A 17502-nucleotide genomic window follows, 5' to 3' on the forward strand; every position below is an offset into this window, starting at 1 on the left:
CCCAATTGTTCAATTAAAGCTCCATAATCTACTCTTTCCTAGAAAATATACAAAATAGAATAATCAATTTTATTTCAATAGGGGTATTTAGAAGTGGGAGGAAACTGGAGGACCCGGAGAAAACCCATAAGGTTGGACAGGTGACCCTACTCACTGTCATGTAAAAGCAGGGATATGAAACCACGCCACTTGACTCAATATGCGACTATACGATCTAAAGTGCACCCGTTAATCCTTTCGGCCACCACCATTCCCCAGGGTTAAGAGAGAGAGAAATGGGGTTTAACGTCCACTTGACACAAATTGGGTCATTTGGGGACTAACATATGGTTCAATTTTATTTCAATAATTCGCTTATGCATAGGGGTCTTTAGTAGTGGGGGAAAACCGGAGGACCCATAGAAAACGCACGAGGTTGAACAGGTGACCCTACTTCTTGTCATGCACAAGCGGGAGAGAGAGAGAGAGAGAGAGAGAGAGATGGGGTTTAACGTCCACTCGACACAAACTAGGTCATTTCGGGACAAACATATGGTTTTATTTTATTTCAATAATTCGCTTGCGTGTAGGGGTCTTTAGCAGTGGGAGGAAACCGGAGGACCCGGAGAAAACCCACAAGGTTGGACAGGCAACCCTACTCCTTGCCACATACAACCGGGGATTCGAAACCATGCCAGTCGACTCAATGACAGACTTTATGATACAGCGCGCGCACGCTAACCATTCAGCCATCCAACCCATGCCAGTTGACTCAATGACAGACCTTATGATACAACACGCACATGTTAACCATTCGGCCACCCACACCTCCTTGATTAAGAGAAGTGAAGTCTCATCAATTTGTACTTACCTCGTTAGTCATACCAGATAATAAGAACATATATTGTGGTATATGTAAATTATCGTCGGCATGGTGATGATCATCATCTATCAATTCAACAGGTTCAGGGGATTTTATAGATACAGATTTACGATTTATTGGAAAAGCTGCAAGACAAATAAAATGACTCAGTTATCAACAGTCTGTGGCCTTGGATAATTTATTAGTAAATCTGAGAAATCTCTAATTAGTGAAATGAAATGAAATGGGGTTTAACGTCCTACTGTTCTGCTCCGACTGGGCTAATGAAGACTGGCATACGCCATACAGTGTGCTATGAGGGAAATTTTGCCCGGACAGCGGCACTGCGGCCTACTCTTATATCGAATTCCAACTGTCAAGAGATCTTTAATGTGCACGCAAATGTGTACACGGGACCTTGGTTTTTCGTTTTTTACGAACTCAGTCCCACAACACTGTCAAGGAGGAACCATGCCAGAAAACCTCAATGAACTTTCTCGGCCCATGCAGGGGTCGAAAACGGGACCTCTCGGTTAGCAAGCCAACGTCCAACCAATTGAGCCACCGTGGTTCTTTCCAATTAGTAAAAGACACAACTACTATAATAGATTGATGTGTGTTCAAAGTTTTATAAAGATATCTAGAAACAAAATTATACACCAAAAACTAAGTCAAATGTGTTTCCATGGAAACATAAAATTTCACAACTACTAAAATTTTGTGCTCCTGTTCCCAACATAAAGGGAACATCTGCCCTATCTCACTTAAGCTTGATAAGTTTGAACTGAACGAAACTATTCGCAACTCCCCACTCAAAGATTTCTAATTTTACTAAAATTCATAATAAATAGGCTGATATCTTGAACGGTTTACGAGATTACTCTGGAAAAAAATAACTTCTCGGAAACCAGGACTAAGCTGCCACTGTCTTAATCATTAATAACACTTTCCAATATATTATAAAATATTACCTAATGATGGAGCTTCTGGTGTTGGAGTTCTCGTATCTCGTGGTGAATTATGCTGGAATAAACACATTTCATAAATGAATACCCTACAGTTTCTACATCCCCAATGTTCTACACATTTAATATAGTACACTCCACATTTTTTACATCCCTAATGTTCTATAGATTGAATACATGAATACCCCACAGTTTCTACATCCCCAATATTCTACAGATAAAATAAACATGTTTAACCATTCAGTCAGGCAAGACACCCCTACTTCTTGTCACATACAAGTGGAGTATGAAAACCACACCATTTGATTCAATGACTGTATGATCTAACGTTTAATCATTCAGCCACCCAACCCCACTAACATCAATATAGAACTTAAACATACATTACGCAAGAGCTAAATCTGCCCATTTCAGATCTTTCTTAGGCCTGAAATGTTATCTAAATTATCGATTAGACATTAATTAACTTATCCAGACAATAATCAAGCCTGCGATATTTACTGGGTTAAGATCTGATTTGCTGCTCAAAATTTATTCATGATTTAATCATGAAATGGATAATCAAGACTATGTTTTTTATCGTACCGACTTTAGTAATGATAAACGAGGTTAGGCAAAAAATTCAATCGCTAAATTCTCGGTTCAGAGAGGATCAATTTAACTTAAATTTTCAGCAAATTCCCTTTACAATATCTAGTTTTTAACTATTATAGTGAGAACTGCCAGCTCTTTATCTAATCTCCCATAACATATCTTTAATATATTAATCCCTACCCTTCTATTATCTGAATGAGTAGAAGTATTATATAACTGATATATCCCTACCTTTCTATTATCTGAATGAGTATAAGTATGGTATAACTGATATATCCCTACCTTTCTATTATCTGAATGAGTAGAAGTATGATATAACTGATATATCCCTACCCTTCTTTTATCTGAATGAGTAGAAGTAATATATAACTGATATATCCCAACCTTTCTATTATCTGAATTAGTAGAAGTATTATATTTATCTGAATGAGTATAAGTAATATATAACTGATATACCCCTACCTTTCTATTATCTGAATGAGTAGAAGTATTAGCTTGATCTTCTACATCTGAATATTGAGCATCTTCTGGCATATCTAAACCAGCCATACAATCATCTGTATTCTGAGTCTGTGTTGGACTACAAGCTTGTTCTAATTTAGCTGCTAACTTCTCTTTCTCCAATCTACAAAACATCATAACACAACATTACATCATATATTACTTTGAATACGGTTCTAGCTGTGTTTGTGTCAGACTTTTACCATGTCTACTAAAAAATGTTCTCTGTTTTTCTGTTTATGTCTTTTTTATGGATTAATGTGTTGTGATTGTTGTAACTTTATATTAGTTGTACTGAGTTGAATGGTTGGCGCTATATAAATCAATTATTATTATTATTCTCTAATCTACGGAACATTACATCATATATTACTTTCAATTATACATACAATACCCACAAGGATACAGAGAACCACAGTGGTTCAGTGAGTAAGATGCTGGATCGTTAACCAGATCTTGGGTTCAGGTCATGTCAACTGAGGTCCTGTGTACACATTGACAGTTGGAGAGAGACAGAAATGGGGTTTAACGTCCACTCAACACAAACTAGGTCATTTCGGGACTAACATGGTTCAATTTTATTTTAATAATTCGCCTGCGTGTAGGGGTCTTTAGCAGTGGGAGGAAACCGGAGGACCCCGAAGAAAACCACGAGGTTTGACAGGCGACACTACTCCTTGTCACGTACATCCGGGGACAGAAATCACGCCAGTTGACTCAATGACAGACCTGATAGAACACGCACGCGCTAACCATTCAGCCATCCAACCCCCCTCAGTAAGATGCTGGCTCGTTAACCAAAAGATCTCAGGTGCAGGACATGTCAACTGTGGTCCCCTGAACACATTAGCGCACAAATAAAAGAACCCTTGACAGTTGGATTTCAAAATAAGAGTAGTGTAGTGTCACTGTCTGGGCAAAATGTCCCTCACAGCACTCTGTATACCAGTCATCATTAGCCCAGTCGGTGCAGAAAAGTAGGACATTAAACATCCCATTTTATTTTATTTTATTGTTTAGATTATTGTATAACATATCTTACCTTCCTACAGGATCATCCCATGTAACTAATACACTCTGTGATTCCGTTGGTCCAGAAAATTCATCATTTGTTTTACCTAAATAACATAATCATCAATAATACAAATTTAAGTAGCTAAGTCTTTAATTCAATATCATCCACAGTCTTCGACATTGAAAACACAAATTATTTGTCAATTTAAATCAACATTGATGTTGTGATCTTATTGGGAAAAGAGCTTATTAAAGACAAAAAAATTTTTTTACCATTGGTACACAAATCGTGTCTCAGAATGTGTTTTAGTGCCATTTGCAACATGGGAATTGAAGAACAAGGCTCGACATATTCCACAAGTCATATTCCACAAGAGAATGCACAATAAATACTATCGGTGTAGACTGGAATAACCATTTTATTCTTTGAAACGTTAGTTGATGACAGACATTGTAACTCACCTGTAGATCTTGTTTTACGTTTTTCAGGATTTTTATCTGCAGTAGATAAATAGAATTACTAGACACAAACTAAGTCATTTTGGGACTAACATGTGGTTCAATTTTATTTTAATAATTTGCTTGGGTGTAGGGGTATTTAGCAGTGGAAGGAAACCAGAAGAACCAGAGAAAACCCATATATATAAATATATTTTCTATACAAATATAAATATATTTTCTATACAAGTATAAATATATTTTCTATAAAAGTATAATTATATTTACCCCATGTTTCCTGTCTAGATGATGGTCGACTATCAGATGAATTCAACTGACCACTTGCTGTAAAATAATTTTGAAAATGAAATGGGGTTTAACATCCTACTTTTCTGCACCAACTGGGTTAATGAAGAGAAGCATACAGTATGCTATAAGGGAAGTTTTGATCAAATTCCAACTGCCACATAACCTCTTATTTTATTTGATCCCATCCAAACAAAAAACCTGATGGCAACTTCCATGGCAAAAAAAATTATTTTGACAAATTATTTTAAACCATAACAAGGAAATAGCCATTAATATGCTGTGACTAGGCATATTTTGGATAGAAATGGGATTTGACGTTCACTCGACACAAACTAGGTCATTTTTGGACTAACATATGGTTCAATTTTTATTTAAATAATTTGTGCTTGCGTGAAGTGGTCTTTAGAAGTAGTAGGAAACCAGAGGACACTGACAATACCCACGAGGTTGGACAGACGATCCTACTCCTTGTCACAGACAACAGGGGAATCGAAACCACGCCAGTTGACTCAATGACAGACCTTATGATTTCATGTGTACGCATTAAACGGCTAGACCCCTCCCCCATATTTTGGAACGTACTGAGATAGATAAATTCTAACTAGCTAAAGTTGGAACAATATTAAATGTTGGTTACTATATATTTGTCTTTACAACACAGTTTACATTTTCATAAAAATGTTTGAAATGAAATGAAATGAGGTTTAACGCCCTACTGTTTTGCTACGGACTGGGCTAATGAAGACGGTCATATGCCATACAGTGTGCTATGAGGGAAATTTTGTCAGGACAGCGGCACTAAGGCCTACTAATATATCGACTTACAATTGCCAAGGGATCTTTTACATGCACGCCAATGTGTACATTGGACCACGTTTTTTCGTACAATCCGAATGACTAGACAGCTGTCCTTGTCATGCCCTCCGTCCTGCACCACTGACAAGGGAATACAGAATATAGAATATACTTACAATTCAATCGTTTTAAACTTTTTCTTTTTGCTGGTTTCTTTGATCTTAAAAAAATATTATAAATTGAAAATTTATGGATACTTAAAAAAGAGATAAATCGCTAATATTTCGGACCTAGAAATTGACAAAAATGGGTCACAACCCATGTAATTTGAATGTATATAAACTGATTCACATTCAATCATTTCCGTTTTTACTCAATTTCAAATCATATATGTTCGGCGAATTACGCCATTAGTCTCAATCGAATGGCAATCTCTAGTCTACACAGACAGTATTTATTGTGCATGCTCTCCACATAAGAATATGGCGTCACCGGTTGTGGAATATGTCTAGCTTCGTTCTTCGAGCCCCTTGTTACAAATGGCTCTGAAACACATTATGGTAAACGATTCGTGTACCAATGGTAAAATGTTTATTTTGAATTAAATGTTGGATATCAGAAGTCCATCTTTTCCTGGGGTCTTTTAGCAGTGGGAGGAAACTGGAGAACCCAGAGAAAACCCACGAGGTTGGACAGGCGATCCTACTCCTTGCCAATTACAACTGGGGAAGTCGAAACCACGCTAGTTGACTCAATGACAGACCTTATGATACTGTGCGCACGTGCTACCAATTCGGCCATCCACCCCCCCCCCCCACACCTTATATTGTGCAGTACATTTGAAAACATTTTGTGAAAGCATGAGATATATAAATGATTTTATGTAGAAACAGATTCAAGTGAAGACTTACTTGGCTGATGCCATCATGTCATCTAACTGTTTGGATATAGCCATTCTCATTTCTAAAGTTCCACCAGAATCTTTCTCTACTTCCTACAAATACAAAACAAATCTTTAATAGTCGTTAATATATGAAGAACCCCGGGAAGAACGCTCCAAGTCACTTTTTCAACGAACACCATTTAATGGCACCATCCCGGACAAATACAGGTCCACTGTACCCTTTATTTAACCTTAATTTGTCTGAAAAGTTGAAGTCAAGTGTACTGGTAATTATGGTTTGTATTAAACATCATTTTGAAGTTGTAATTAAACCCACTTGTTGTTCTGTTCGCGTCAAACATTCTCGTCCAAGAGTTGATAGAAAAAGTCCCTACTTTTCGGCACCGGCTGGTCTAATGAAGACAGGTATTCTATGTGCTATAAGGAACGTTTTGCCCGGCAACGGCGCTACTGTCTACTCTTATTTTGAATTCCAACTCTCGAAGGTTGTTTTATATACATCTCAATGTGTACACAGGACCATGGTTTGTGGTCCCATCTGAACGACTAGACATTGTTCCCATGTCAGGTCCTTCGTCCTGCACCACTGACAAGGGGAAACCACACCAGTAAACTTTTACATGTGTGATACCCAATTGGATGATCAGAAATTAAAGTCTGTCATTTCCACTGCACTGGATAATAACGAAATGAAATGGGGTTTAACGTCCTATGGCCTACTCTTATATCGAATTCCAACTGCCAAGGGATCTTTTATGTGCACGCCAATGTGAACACAGGACCTCTGTTTTTCATCCCATCCGAAAGACTAGACAGCTGTCCTTGTCAGACTCTCCGTCCTGCATCACTGACAAAGGGGAACCACGCCAGAAAATCTGGATGAACTTTCTTGGCCAATGCAGGGATCGAAAAACCCTACCTCAATGCTGGCGAGCCAGCGATTTACCCACTTAGCCACCGTGACTCTCTGGATAATAACAGAATTTACATGAACACTGGCGACAAGATCTGACGATAATCTTACCTCGTGTTTATCGTCAACATCTTTTGAGGTTTTGTCTTTATTGCTATCGCTTCCACTTGACGATTTCGTTTTATTATTTTCGCGACCTATCACAGGACTTCTATCTGTATCTGTTGAGTTTTTGGTTTCATCTTTCTCGCTGTCACTCTTCTCTTTCTTTGAATGATCGCCATCTTTTCTTGTGTCTCTTTCACTTTCACTTGAAGTTTTATTATCAGTACCACTGAAAGCATCGCTCAACATATTATTCAAGTTTAATTTAGGGACAGGTTTAGGAGATGTTGATTGGGAATTATTTGTACGTGTTGAGCGTACAGCTTGTCGTGCTGGTCGGACTGGAGTAGCTCTTGGTGTAGATTTCGACATCACATTCTAGACAAAAAAAAATATAGACCTATGTAGATTAGAAAATGTGTTTGTTGTACTGGTTTAGTAAGAGTTTAATCTGATTATAATACAGATCTATATTTCGTTTTGTTTTTCTATTATCATATAGATCCTTTTTCATAAGTCAATATGTTGTAATACTCCAGTTTCTTATTTTTGGGAGAAAGGGGGATGTCGTATTGATCCTTTATTGGATGATCATGATTGTAATATAAGTCACGTGAGACGGGAGTTATCTGCCCCTGCCCACTCTTCTCTGTAATATATATTGAAGTTAATAAAAGATGCACATACTTCGAAGTGTGGTCGTACCACGAGAATGTCTTGTTTTAATATATAGGGAAGTTTGAGATATGAATATGACCGTCCATCCACGTGCTGATATATAGAAGGCATATCAAAGGTAGTGATCCAAACACAACACTATACTTTCGATGGCATACACTACACGAAGATCTGACAAGCTGTACTGGTAGGTCGTGTCAGAGGTCATACAAGCGGCTTTTGACCCTATGATGTCAGACATTTGATTAACCAATCAGCGTGATGCTTCTAGTTGGTTACCCACTGTTCGGTGTACCTCACGCCAAAAACTAGCCGTAACAGACCGTTTCATTGGCTTATCCCTGACACCATTCAGAACACGAGTTAAATAACAACTCTTCCAGATCATGGTGTAGTAAAGACAAGTAAAACGAAATTCTTAACTATAAAAAACCAAACGAAAGAGGGAGAGAGAAATGGTGTTTAACGTCCACTCGACACATACTAGATCATTTTGGGACTAACATAAGGTACAATTTTATTTCAATAATTCACTTTTGCATAGGGGTCTTTAGCAGTGGGAGGAAACCAAAGGACCCGGAGAAAACCCACTAGGTTTGACATGTAACACTACTCCTTTTCATGTAAAACAGGTCAATCAAAACCATGTCAGCTGACTCAACGACAGACTTTATAATACAACTACACAACTGCATGTGCTATCCATTCCCCCCCCCCCCCCACACACACCAAAATATTTATACAAGTTTTGATTCATACATGGACAATAAGCAGGATTATAATTATGATAGATATAAACATACCAAGCTAAGTTTAGGATTATAATTATGATAGATATAAACATACCAAGCTAAGTTTAGGATTATAATTATGATAGATATAAACATACCAAGCTAAGTTTAGGATTATAATTATGAGGAAACAAAGACTCCTGAACTTTAACCTGTTGTTCTTGACACTGAAAAGAAACAGAAAGTTACATCACATCATTCATAAAGAAACAGCGTTCCATGTCCATCATTATAAAAGACAGATTTTCGTTAATATATTGAAAAAAAAATTCAAATTATGAAGTTATGAATGTTTGAAGTTTTGATAAGAAATCGCTTCAATAGTCTTCAATGTCAAGTACCATTTCCCCGATAATGAAGTCTTGATTTTCAGCTGTGCAATGCAGGCCTGGAAATAATGGTTTTCGATGTCCCTGGCTAAATGTCAGGCACTAATCATATAGTACCTGACATTTTCAACTTAGTGCCGGACATGTATTAATAATATCAATAAAAAAGACAAATCAGTACTGGACAAAATGTCAGGCCTGACAAAGCCTGAATCTTTGCCTGACATTGTCTGTGACAAGTGCCTTATTTCCAGGCTTGAGTGCAATGATCATGTTAATAATTGTCTAATTAATAATCTATATAACATTTAAAGCCAGAAAATAAATTTAGTTGTTACGTAATACATGTTTAATAACTACTTACTGCCTGTAACCAGGGTGGTGAAACAATAAATTTATTTTCATCTCTGGCTTTACGGAATTCTTTATTAACATCATTAGCTCTTCCCTATAATAATATAAATAATATATTTCACTGTAATAATATAATATGATCTCACTGGACTGAAATTCTAATGGACTCTAATAGCACATAGACAAAAAAACATTAAAGATACATTATGTAAGATTTAGATAAAGAGCTGGCCATTCTTGCTATAATAGTTCGAAAATAGATCATGTAAAATGAATAATTTGAAAATTTCATTCAAATTACTCTATTGCGACTTGCGAGCGAAGATATTAGCCTTTGCAGGTTTGACAAGACGCGTGCAATAATTTCAACCACCGTACTGGTTGTTCGAAGCTAAGTCTCGCTCCTCCATTTTTAAATTAAATCAAAATATGGCTGAAGAGTTCTAATCTATTTAATATTGGAGAAATCCGATGGCATCGAGAGTTGATTATGGTCTGGTTTAGTTAAACAATGTCTAATTAATAATTAAGATAACATTTCAGGCCAACAGAAAGATCTACAATAATCAGATTTAGCTCTTGAATAATAATGTATGTTTAAGATGTTATATTCTCAAAAGCTTTTAAATCTTAAAACATTTGTAAAATGTAGTTACGTAACCAAATTGCTTTGGCCTTTGGTTGTCATGCTTTCGATATAAAACATAACAGTATTAAATGAAAATGGGTGATTTAACTCTACTGTACATGTTCTGCTCTGACTGGGCTATCGGGGATGGGCATACGCCATACAGTGTGCCATGAATAGGGTGGCCCACCGTAAATAAATATCTCCAAATATCTCGACAATTACGCCACAATATTTATATATATACCAAGCCTTAAATCAGCTCAACAATTGTTTTAAGAACCTTGTAAAAGTAAAATGAAACTACTGCTAGTATCATGTTCCTGTCTAACCCGTGTGATTCAGAGATATTATTTGTACTAAGCCAAAAGATGCCGCTCTTAGTGGTACAGTTAATGATAAAGCAATTTAAAAAATAAAACGAACGTAATTTCTAAAGCTGCTGTAATAACCAAGAAGCTAAATTTTACGGCTATTCAAAATCGTCAACAATAGATTTTTTACGGTTGTAATAGTTGATAGATTTGTAGAGAATTGCACGTGCCATGGCTATTTATAGTATCATACACTCCACCGCTGATTATTCGAGACAACCACTGAAGCGTGCACATTAGCCGTGTCGAGACCAACTTTCTGTAGAGTGCACGGGTCACCCTACCATGAAGAAAATTCTGCCCAGACAACTTTTATGTGCATGCCAATGTGTATGCGGGACCTTAGTTTTCCATCCCATCGAAACCACTATACATTGCAGCTTACCAGGCCCTCAAAAATGAAAAACAGATACTGGGGAACCACGCCGGAAAATCTTGATGAACTTTCTTGGTCAATACCAGGGGCGAACCTGTGATCTCCTGGTTAGCAAGCAAGTATCTTACTCACTGAGCCACAGTGGCTCTGTTCTATAAAAGGAATGATTGTTATAAAAGGAATGATTGTTATATGTTATAAAAGGAATGATTGTTATAAAAGGAATGTAGAACCTACCTGGAAGATAACATGAGTACAGCTAGGTGTATATTTCCACTGATAATCTCCACCTAGTTCTGAGACTATGTCGTGAAATTGAGATATTTTAGCTGATAATTTCTTACTAACATAGATAGTTACTCCTGACAACGGTCTTACAATCTGGAAAATATGAATATAATCATTTACAGTTACAAGAGAGAGAGATGGGATTAACACAGACTAGGTCATTTCGGGACTAACACATGGTTTTAATTTTATTTCAATAATTTGCTTGCGTGTAGGGGTCTGACAGGTGACCCTACAGTTACAAATATCTTTTGAAAATGAAATGACAGAATAACGGATGGACTTAAAGATGAAATATAACCACAAAAACCTGAAATGAAATGGGGTTTAATGTCCTACTTTTCTGCACCCACCAGGCAGCTGGATGGACAGCATTAAAGATAAAATATGACCACAATAACTTGAAATAAAATGAAGATTAATGGCCTACTTTTCTGCACCCACCAATCTAATGAAGACGTGGAAACATCATGCAGTGTTATGAGGGACATTTATACCTACAGCTCAAATTCTAACTGCCAATGGTTCTTTCATGTACATGTCAACATGAGTGGATCACATTTTTTTTTGTTCTCTCTGAAAAACTAGATCTTTTTTTACTTGCCAGGCCCTTGCCCGTCCTGCAGTTGACAAGGGGAAACAATGCCGGAAAATCCTTAAGAACTTTATAGGCCAAAACAGAGAGGAAACCCCAGACCCATTCAGCCACTGCAGCTCCCCTATTAAACTAAAGAATAATATAGTATAACTTACTGCAGGTAGAATAGATTCTTTTCTAGATACAAGAGGTGTAGGACATCTATCTACTGGTATAGCACTCTTCTCTACAGCTGCCTTTAATGTTTGACTACATAGTTCCTATAAAATATAAACATTGTCTAGAACTACATAGTTCCTATAAATATTGTATGTAACTAGTAAACTTACACAGTTCTCACACAATGTAATGACTATGTTTACTTATTTTCGATTTTTAATCCTTTAAATCAATTCTATTAAAACCAACCAATAGTAGATATTTAAGATTTAATTTAAACTTGGTAAAGAAAATAGGCTAAATTTTTTTTACATTGAGCAAGAATGACAGAGAAAAACTTACATCAAAACTATCTCGTCTGTTTTCAGGGGACTGATATTTCTTCATTAAATCCTATAATATAAATAATACAGGGGTAAAAACAAAGTTAGTTGAAAATAAGGGATGTACGATGGATGGAGATGATGTTGAATGTCCACCTAACACAATTAAGGAATTATAAAATTATATATTTATATTTCATTAATTCAAAGATCGCAAGCAGGTATTCCCCATTCGATGCCACGTAGAATTGTCCGTCACAACAAAAACATTTTAGTTCTCAAAATCTTAAGTCAGCATTATAATGAAATAAAATGGGGTTTAACGTCCTACTTTTCTGTCCTGACTGGGCTAATGAAGATGGGCATACCTCATACAGTATACTGCGGTACTACGAAATGCAGTGCTATGATAGAAATTTTACCTAGACAGAATTCGATCTGTCAAGGGTTCTTTTATGTGCATACCAATGTGTAAACATCTGAATGACTAGATGATATCCTTGCCAGGCCCCACTTCCTGCACTGGGATCGAACTACAGACCTCCTGGTACAGAGCCGTGCCTGACCCAATGAGCCAGCGCGGCTCCCCTATTAGAACAATGTAAAGCTGTGTGTAATTTAGACTTACTGTGAAACTATAGTTTGGATTAAAATCTATCCCTGGTTTCATGAATTTACTGGGTGTATCCATCGTCGGTGTTCCTGGACCAGGTGTATTGGGATTCTTCAGTTCCTGCCATATAAATCAGATATATAAACACATCTATATGAAAATAAGAAAGCAAAAAAACCTCCCAAAACCCTGGAAGTCAACAGTTATTCTGTGCTAAGCGTCTGTTTATACTAGGTTTCCACTGTGGTGCGATGCGTTACGATAGGATTGTCCCTATTGAGTCGACGATCTGGTACTTGCAGATACATTAGAATTCGTTACGATATTATCAACACGATTGCTACGACTGACCACAATATAGTAGAAAAACCACGATTACTCCATGATTAAAACCACAATTTCAATCGTAGCGTGAATCGGGAAAGTGGGAACCTAGCATTTACTCTTTACCAAATAAAGTATTTCTATAAACATGAAGAATGAGGGAACCTTTCGGAACTAAATCTTATGAAATTATAGCCATTCGTTGCGAAAGTTCCTAATTGTGAATCCATTTCGATATAAAATGGTTCAGAGATTTCTAATTTTATTTCTATACGCCTCTAGTCACCAAAGTGATTTTGTTTCCCTGGTAAACATCAATATTATGAAAGCTGAATGTCTAAAAGCAATATCAGTGTGGAAATGCTTTAATTCCGTTAAAGATACATTATGTAAGATTTAGATAAAGAGCTAGCCATTCTTGCTATAATAGTTTGAAAATAGATCATGTAAAATGAATAATTTGAAAATTTCATTCAAATTACTCTATTGCGAGCGAAGATATTAGATTCTGAAGGTTTGATAAGATGTGTGCAATAATTTCAACCATAGTCTTGCTCCTCCATTTTTAGCTTAAATTAAAATATGGCTGAACTGTTCTAATCTATTTAATATCGGAGAAATCCGATACCATCGAGAGTTGATTATGGCCTGGATAAGTTAATTAATGTCTATTTAATAATTTAGGTAACATTTGAGGCCTAAAGAAAGACCTGCAACAGGCAGATTTAGCACTTGCATAATGTAAGTTTAAGTATATACAAAGGGGAAAAGATAAATGGGATCCGAGTTGAGTTCAGCATGGCCGCCCTACATATTAATCAGTCTATTTATAACTTGGGGTTAGGGTTAGCCCTAGGAGAGAGGTCATATAGGCTATGCCTCTTCCTCAATCCCTTTCAGTTTCTGAATAAAATATTGTTTAAAAAAAAAAAAAAAAAAAAAAAAATAATAATTATATATGCGGCCATGTTGGACTAAACTTGAGTCCAATTTACTGCTGACCATTTACAAAGATGGGATGAATTGAAAAATTTGCCCCATTCAGCATTCTGTGTAGATGATATAAACAAACCAGTGCCACCTACACGTTTTTGGTAAAACCCTTTTGATTGACATCTCACCAATACTTAAAATAAGAGAGAGAGAGAAATGGGGTTTAACGTCCACTCGACACATACTAGGTCATTTCGGGACTAACACATGGTTCAATTTTATTTCAATAATTCGCTTGAGCATAGGGGTCTTTAGCAGTGGGAGGAAACCGGAGGACCCGGAGAAAACCCACGAGGTTGGACAGGTGACCCTACTCCTTGTCATGTACAACCGGGGATTCGAAACCAAGCCAGTTGACTCAATGACAGGCCTTATGATACAGCACGCATGTGCTAATCATTCGGCCATCCAACCCCCCTACCAAAACAAAGACAATTCTAATGTGCATGAACCTTACCTGTAAACGATTATGTTTGGGTTTTATTTGAGGTGAGTCCGTCTGTTCCTGTCTTACGTTAACAAGCTGATTGTCTTGTAAAGCACGGCTTCTTACTCGATCCACGATACCTTCCATAGGATTCACTACATTAGATCTTACTTCTTCCGCTGATGATGACGGCACTTTTTCTTCCCCTTCACCAGAAGAACGCAAAACCTTATCATCATTGGATGACTGGACATTTGTTTTCTCGTTCAAAGATTTGATTTGATTTTTGCTGTTTGACTGTTGATTAGCCTTAAAAGTTATTTCATCGCTATCTGCATCAATATCAGCGGGCAGTCCTTTTGAACTCGTCGACACTGAAGCATACTTTTTAGTGTGGGAATCTTTCGAAATTGTTGACACAGGGGCCGGCTTTTGAGCGGGATAATCTTTCGAAATTGTTGACACAGGGGCTGGCTTTTGAGCGGGATAATCTTTCGAATTTGTTGGCTCAGAAGCTTGCTCTTTACAGTGAGAATCTTTCGAATTTGTTGGCTCAGGAGCGTGCTTTTTACCAGGAGTTGCTTTTGAAGTTATTGGTTCAGAAGCTTGTTTTTTATTGTGAGAATCTTTCGAACTTGCAGGTGCTTGTACTGCTTCAGAGATGTGTATGTTATTAGACTGTTTAGTTTCGGGTGCTTGAGTTTCCTTTTTTGGTTTCTGAACAGTTCTGGAATAAGTCTCTATCAGAAAATTTTCCTCGGGTAGTCTTTTACCTGACTGAGCGCAAGAAAATATCCACCTATAAAGTTAAAAAAAGAATATAAAATGAACAGATAAGGATTGGCTTTAAATGAGAATATTTGGAAATGTTTTTTAAAAGTTTTGATGAAAGTTTTTTATATCCATAGGAAATGTGATCCGCAGAGGTCCAAATATAGAAAACTGACAAAAATCAATATGGCTCAGTAATTTAGGCACTGGCTTGCTAATCTGGTGTGGTTTGTCCTTGTCAGTGGTGCAGGATGAAAGGTCTGGCAAGTAAAAGCATCAACTCTTTCAGATGGTAAGAAAAAACTGAGGTTCTGCACACATACAAAAGAACCCATGACAGTTTGAATTTTGAAATCTGAGCAGGACGCTGTCAGGGTAATATGTCCCTCATAGCAAGACGTATGCTCATCTTCATTAGTCCGAATGGAGCAGGAAAACAGGGTGTTAAACCCTAAATCATTTTATTTCCTTTATCGCGCTGTGGAGAACCAATGAATTAAGAACCTTAATGCATACTCGAAAGGTTCAAGTACAGAGCCTTGTATAACACCATAATATAACCTACTCACTCTTTATCTACAGCTGGTATATTCCATTTAACAGATGCTGAATATTTGGAGCCCTTTGGTTCGTTGACTACCAGATGACTACACTTTAAGTGACCTTTACTAGCATTTTTCATAAAATAATCTTGGCATCTACAAATACGCAGAAATATTAAAGACACATTATGCAAGATTTAGAGAGAGAGTTGGCCATTCTTGCTATAATAGTTCAAAAATAGAAATTTGAAAAAAACACAACTATTCATAATCTAATTTTAAAGTGGCATTTAGCAATTGGGAAACACATTAACAGAACACAATTTTTATGGAAAACAGAGAGACAGAGAGAGAGAAATGGGGTTTAACATCCACTCGACACAAACTAGGTCATTTTGGGACTAACATATGGTTCAATTTTATTTCAATAATTCGCTTGCACGTAGGGGTCTTTAGCAGTGGGAGGAAACCGGAGGACCCGGAGAAAACCCACGAGGTTGGAAAGGCGACCCTACTCCTTGTCACGTACAACCGGGGATTCGAAACCAAGCCAGTTGACTCAATGACAGGCTTTATGATACAGCACGCACGTACTAACCATACGGCCATCCAACCCCCCTTATGGAAAACAATCACTGGTTTTATTCTAAAAGCACGATGTTTCGACAAGTATACTCTTATCGTTATCAAGCACAATGGTTCATGTTTGAAATGGTGAATAAGTGAGGATTAAAATGTTTTAACACTTACATGGCACCAAGTATTTCTGCTAAATCTGTTATACAGCCTCGCTGTGTTCCTGAAAAACCACTGAAATTATAAAAATTAAAATTATGTTATTTGATATTTCAAAAGAAATAAAATGAAATAAAATAGATTTAACGTTGTAGACTTCTGAGCCAAACAGGGCTAATGAAGACAGACATACACCAAGTAGTGTTTTATGAGATAAATTTAAACCGGACAGCAGCGTATCTAAGTGTCCAGGATTCTTTTACAAGTACCTTTTGAATAATCGTGCAGCGACCCCTTAATTCAAATACATACCTAACGGAGATAACACAGCCCTTCAGTGGTTTAGTTTCATCTATAATATCCATTGGTCGGAACAAAGTGTTGGAATCTATATCTAATAATGCTTCCTCTTCAATACACATTTGCTGAAATAAAATCAATACTTATGAACAAATCCTGCTCTGAACTGGGCTAATGAAGACGGGCATACACCATACAGTGTGCTATGTGGAAAATGTTGCCTGGACAGGGGCACTATGGCCTACTCATATATCGAATTCCAACTGTCAAGCAGGGCTCAAACTAGGATCAATTTTTAGTGGGAAATGACTTCTCTCTACAGGCAAAATAGGGAGAAGTGGGGGAGACCTTGGGAGACTACAAGGAGAGATCTGATTTCACAAATTGTAACAGTAATGGTACCATTCCATCTTGTTCCGCCATTTCACCTCACCATCTAAATTTCATTTTAGAAAACTTTTATGTATTAAATGTTGTATAACAAGACTGGGCTAATGAAGATGGGCTTACACCATACAGT

The 17502-nt window shown here is 37.0% G+C and overlaps 1 protein-coding gene and 1 long non-coding RNA gene across 2 annotated transcripts; both read right to left on the bottom strand.

The window, feature by feature from the left end:
* Positions 1 to 913: 913 nt before the first annotated feature.
* On the bottom strand, positions 914 to 2710 carry LOC130012826 (uncharacterized). Its single transcript, XR_008788060.1, has 3 exons — positions 2683 to 2710; positions 1813 to 1864; positions 914 to 987 (listed from the first exon to the last, which is right to left on the bottom strand). It is a non-coding gene; the product is annotated as an uncharacterized LOC130012826 (long non-coding RNA).
* Positions 2711 to 3005: 295 nt separating this feature from the next.
* LOC126821622 (DNA topoisomerase 2-binding protein 1) lies at positions 3006 to 16094 on the bottom strand. Its single transcript, XM_056100898.1, has 14 exons — positions 15975 to 16094; positions 14665 to 15433; positions 12906 to 13010; positions 12297 to 12347; positions 11951 to 12055; positions 11147 to 11290; positions 9542 to 9625; positions 8947 to 9015; positions 7386 to 7757; positions 6369 to 6451; positions 5634 to 5677; positions 4642 to 4698; positions 4366 to 4413; positions 3006 to 3025 (listed from the first exon to the last, which is right to left on the bottom strand). The coding sequence occupies exons 1-14, from the start codon at positions 16085 to 16087 to the stop codon at positions 3006 to 3008; spliced, it is 2064 nt and encodes a 687-aa protein (XP_055956873.1). The 5' UTR covers positions 16088 to 16094.
* Between the last annotated feature and the right edge of the window lie 1408 nt (positions 16095 to 17502).

Source organism: Patella vulgata, chromosome 5 (genome assembly GCF_932274485.2).
Source record: "Patella vulgata chromosome 5, xgPatVulg1.2, whole genome shotgun sequence".
NCBI lineage: Eukaryota > Metazoa > Mollusca > Gastropoda > Patellidae > Patella > Patella vulgata.

What these genes read in the sequence shown, in the direction of transcription:
- LOC126821622 (XM_056100898.1), bottom strand. Translation starts at nt 16,087, where the DNA reads ATGAAAAATGCTAGTAAAGGTCACTTAAAGTGTAGTCATCTGGTAGTC. An exon ending in GTACTCATGTTATCTTCCAG is followed by an intron (nt 9,626 to 11,146) that starts GTAGGTTCTACA and finishes ATATTATTATAG; the next exon opens with GGAAGAGCTAATGATGTTAA. An exon ending in GACATGATGGCATCAGCCAA is followed by an intron (nt 5,678 to 6,368) that starts GTAAGTCTTCAC and finishes TATTTTTTTAAG; the next exon opens with ATCAAAGAAACCAGCAAAAA.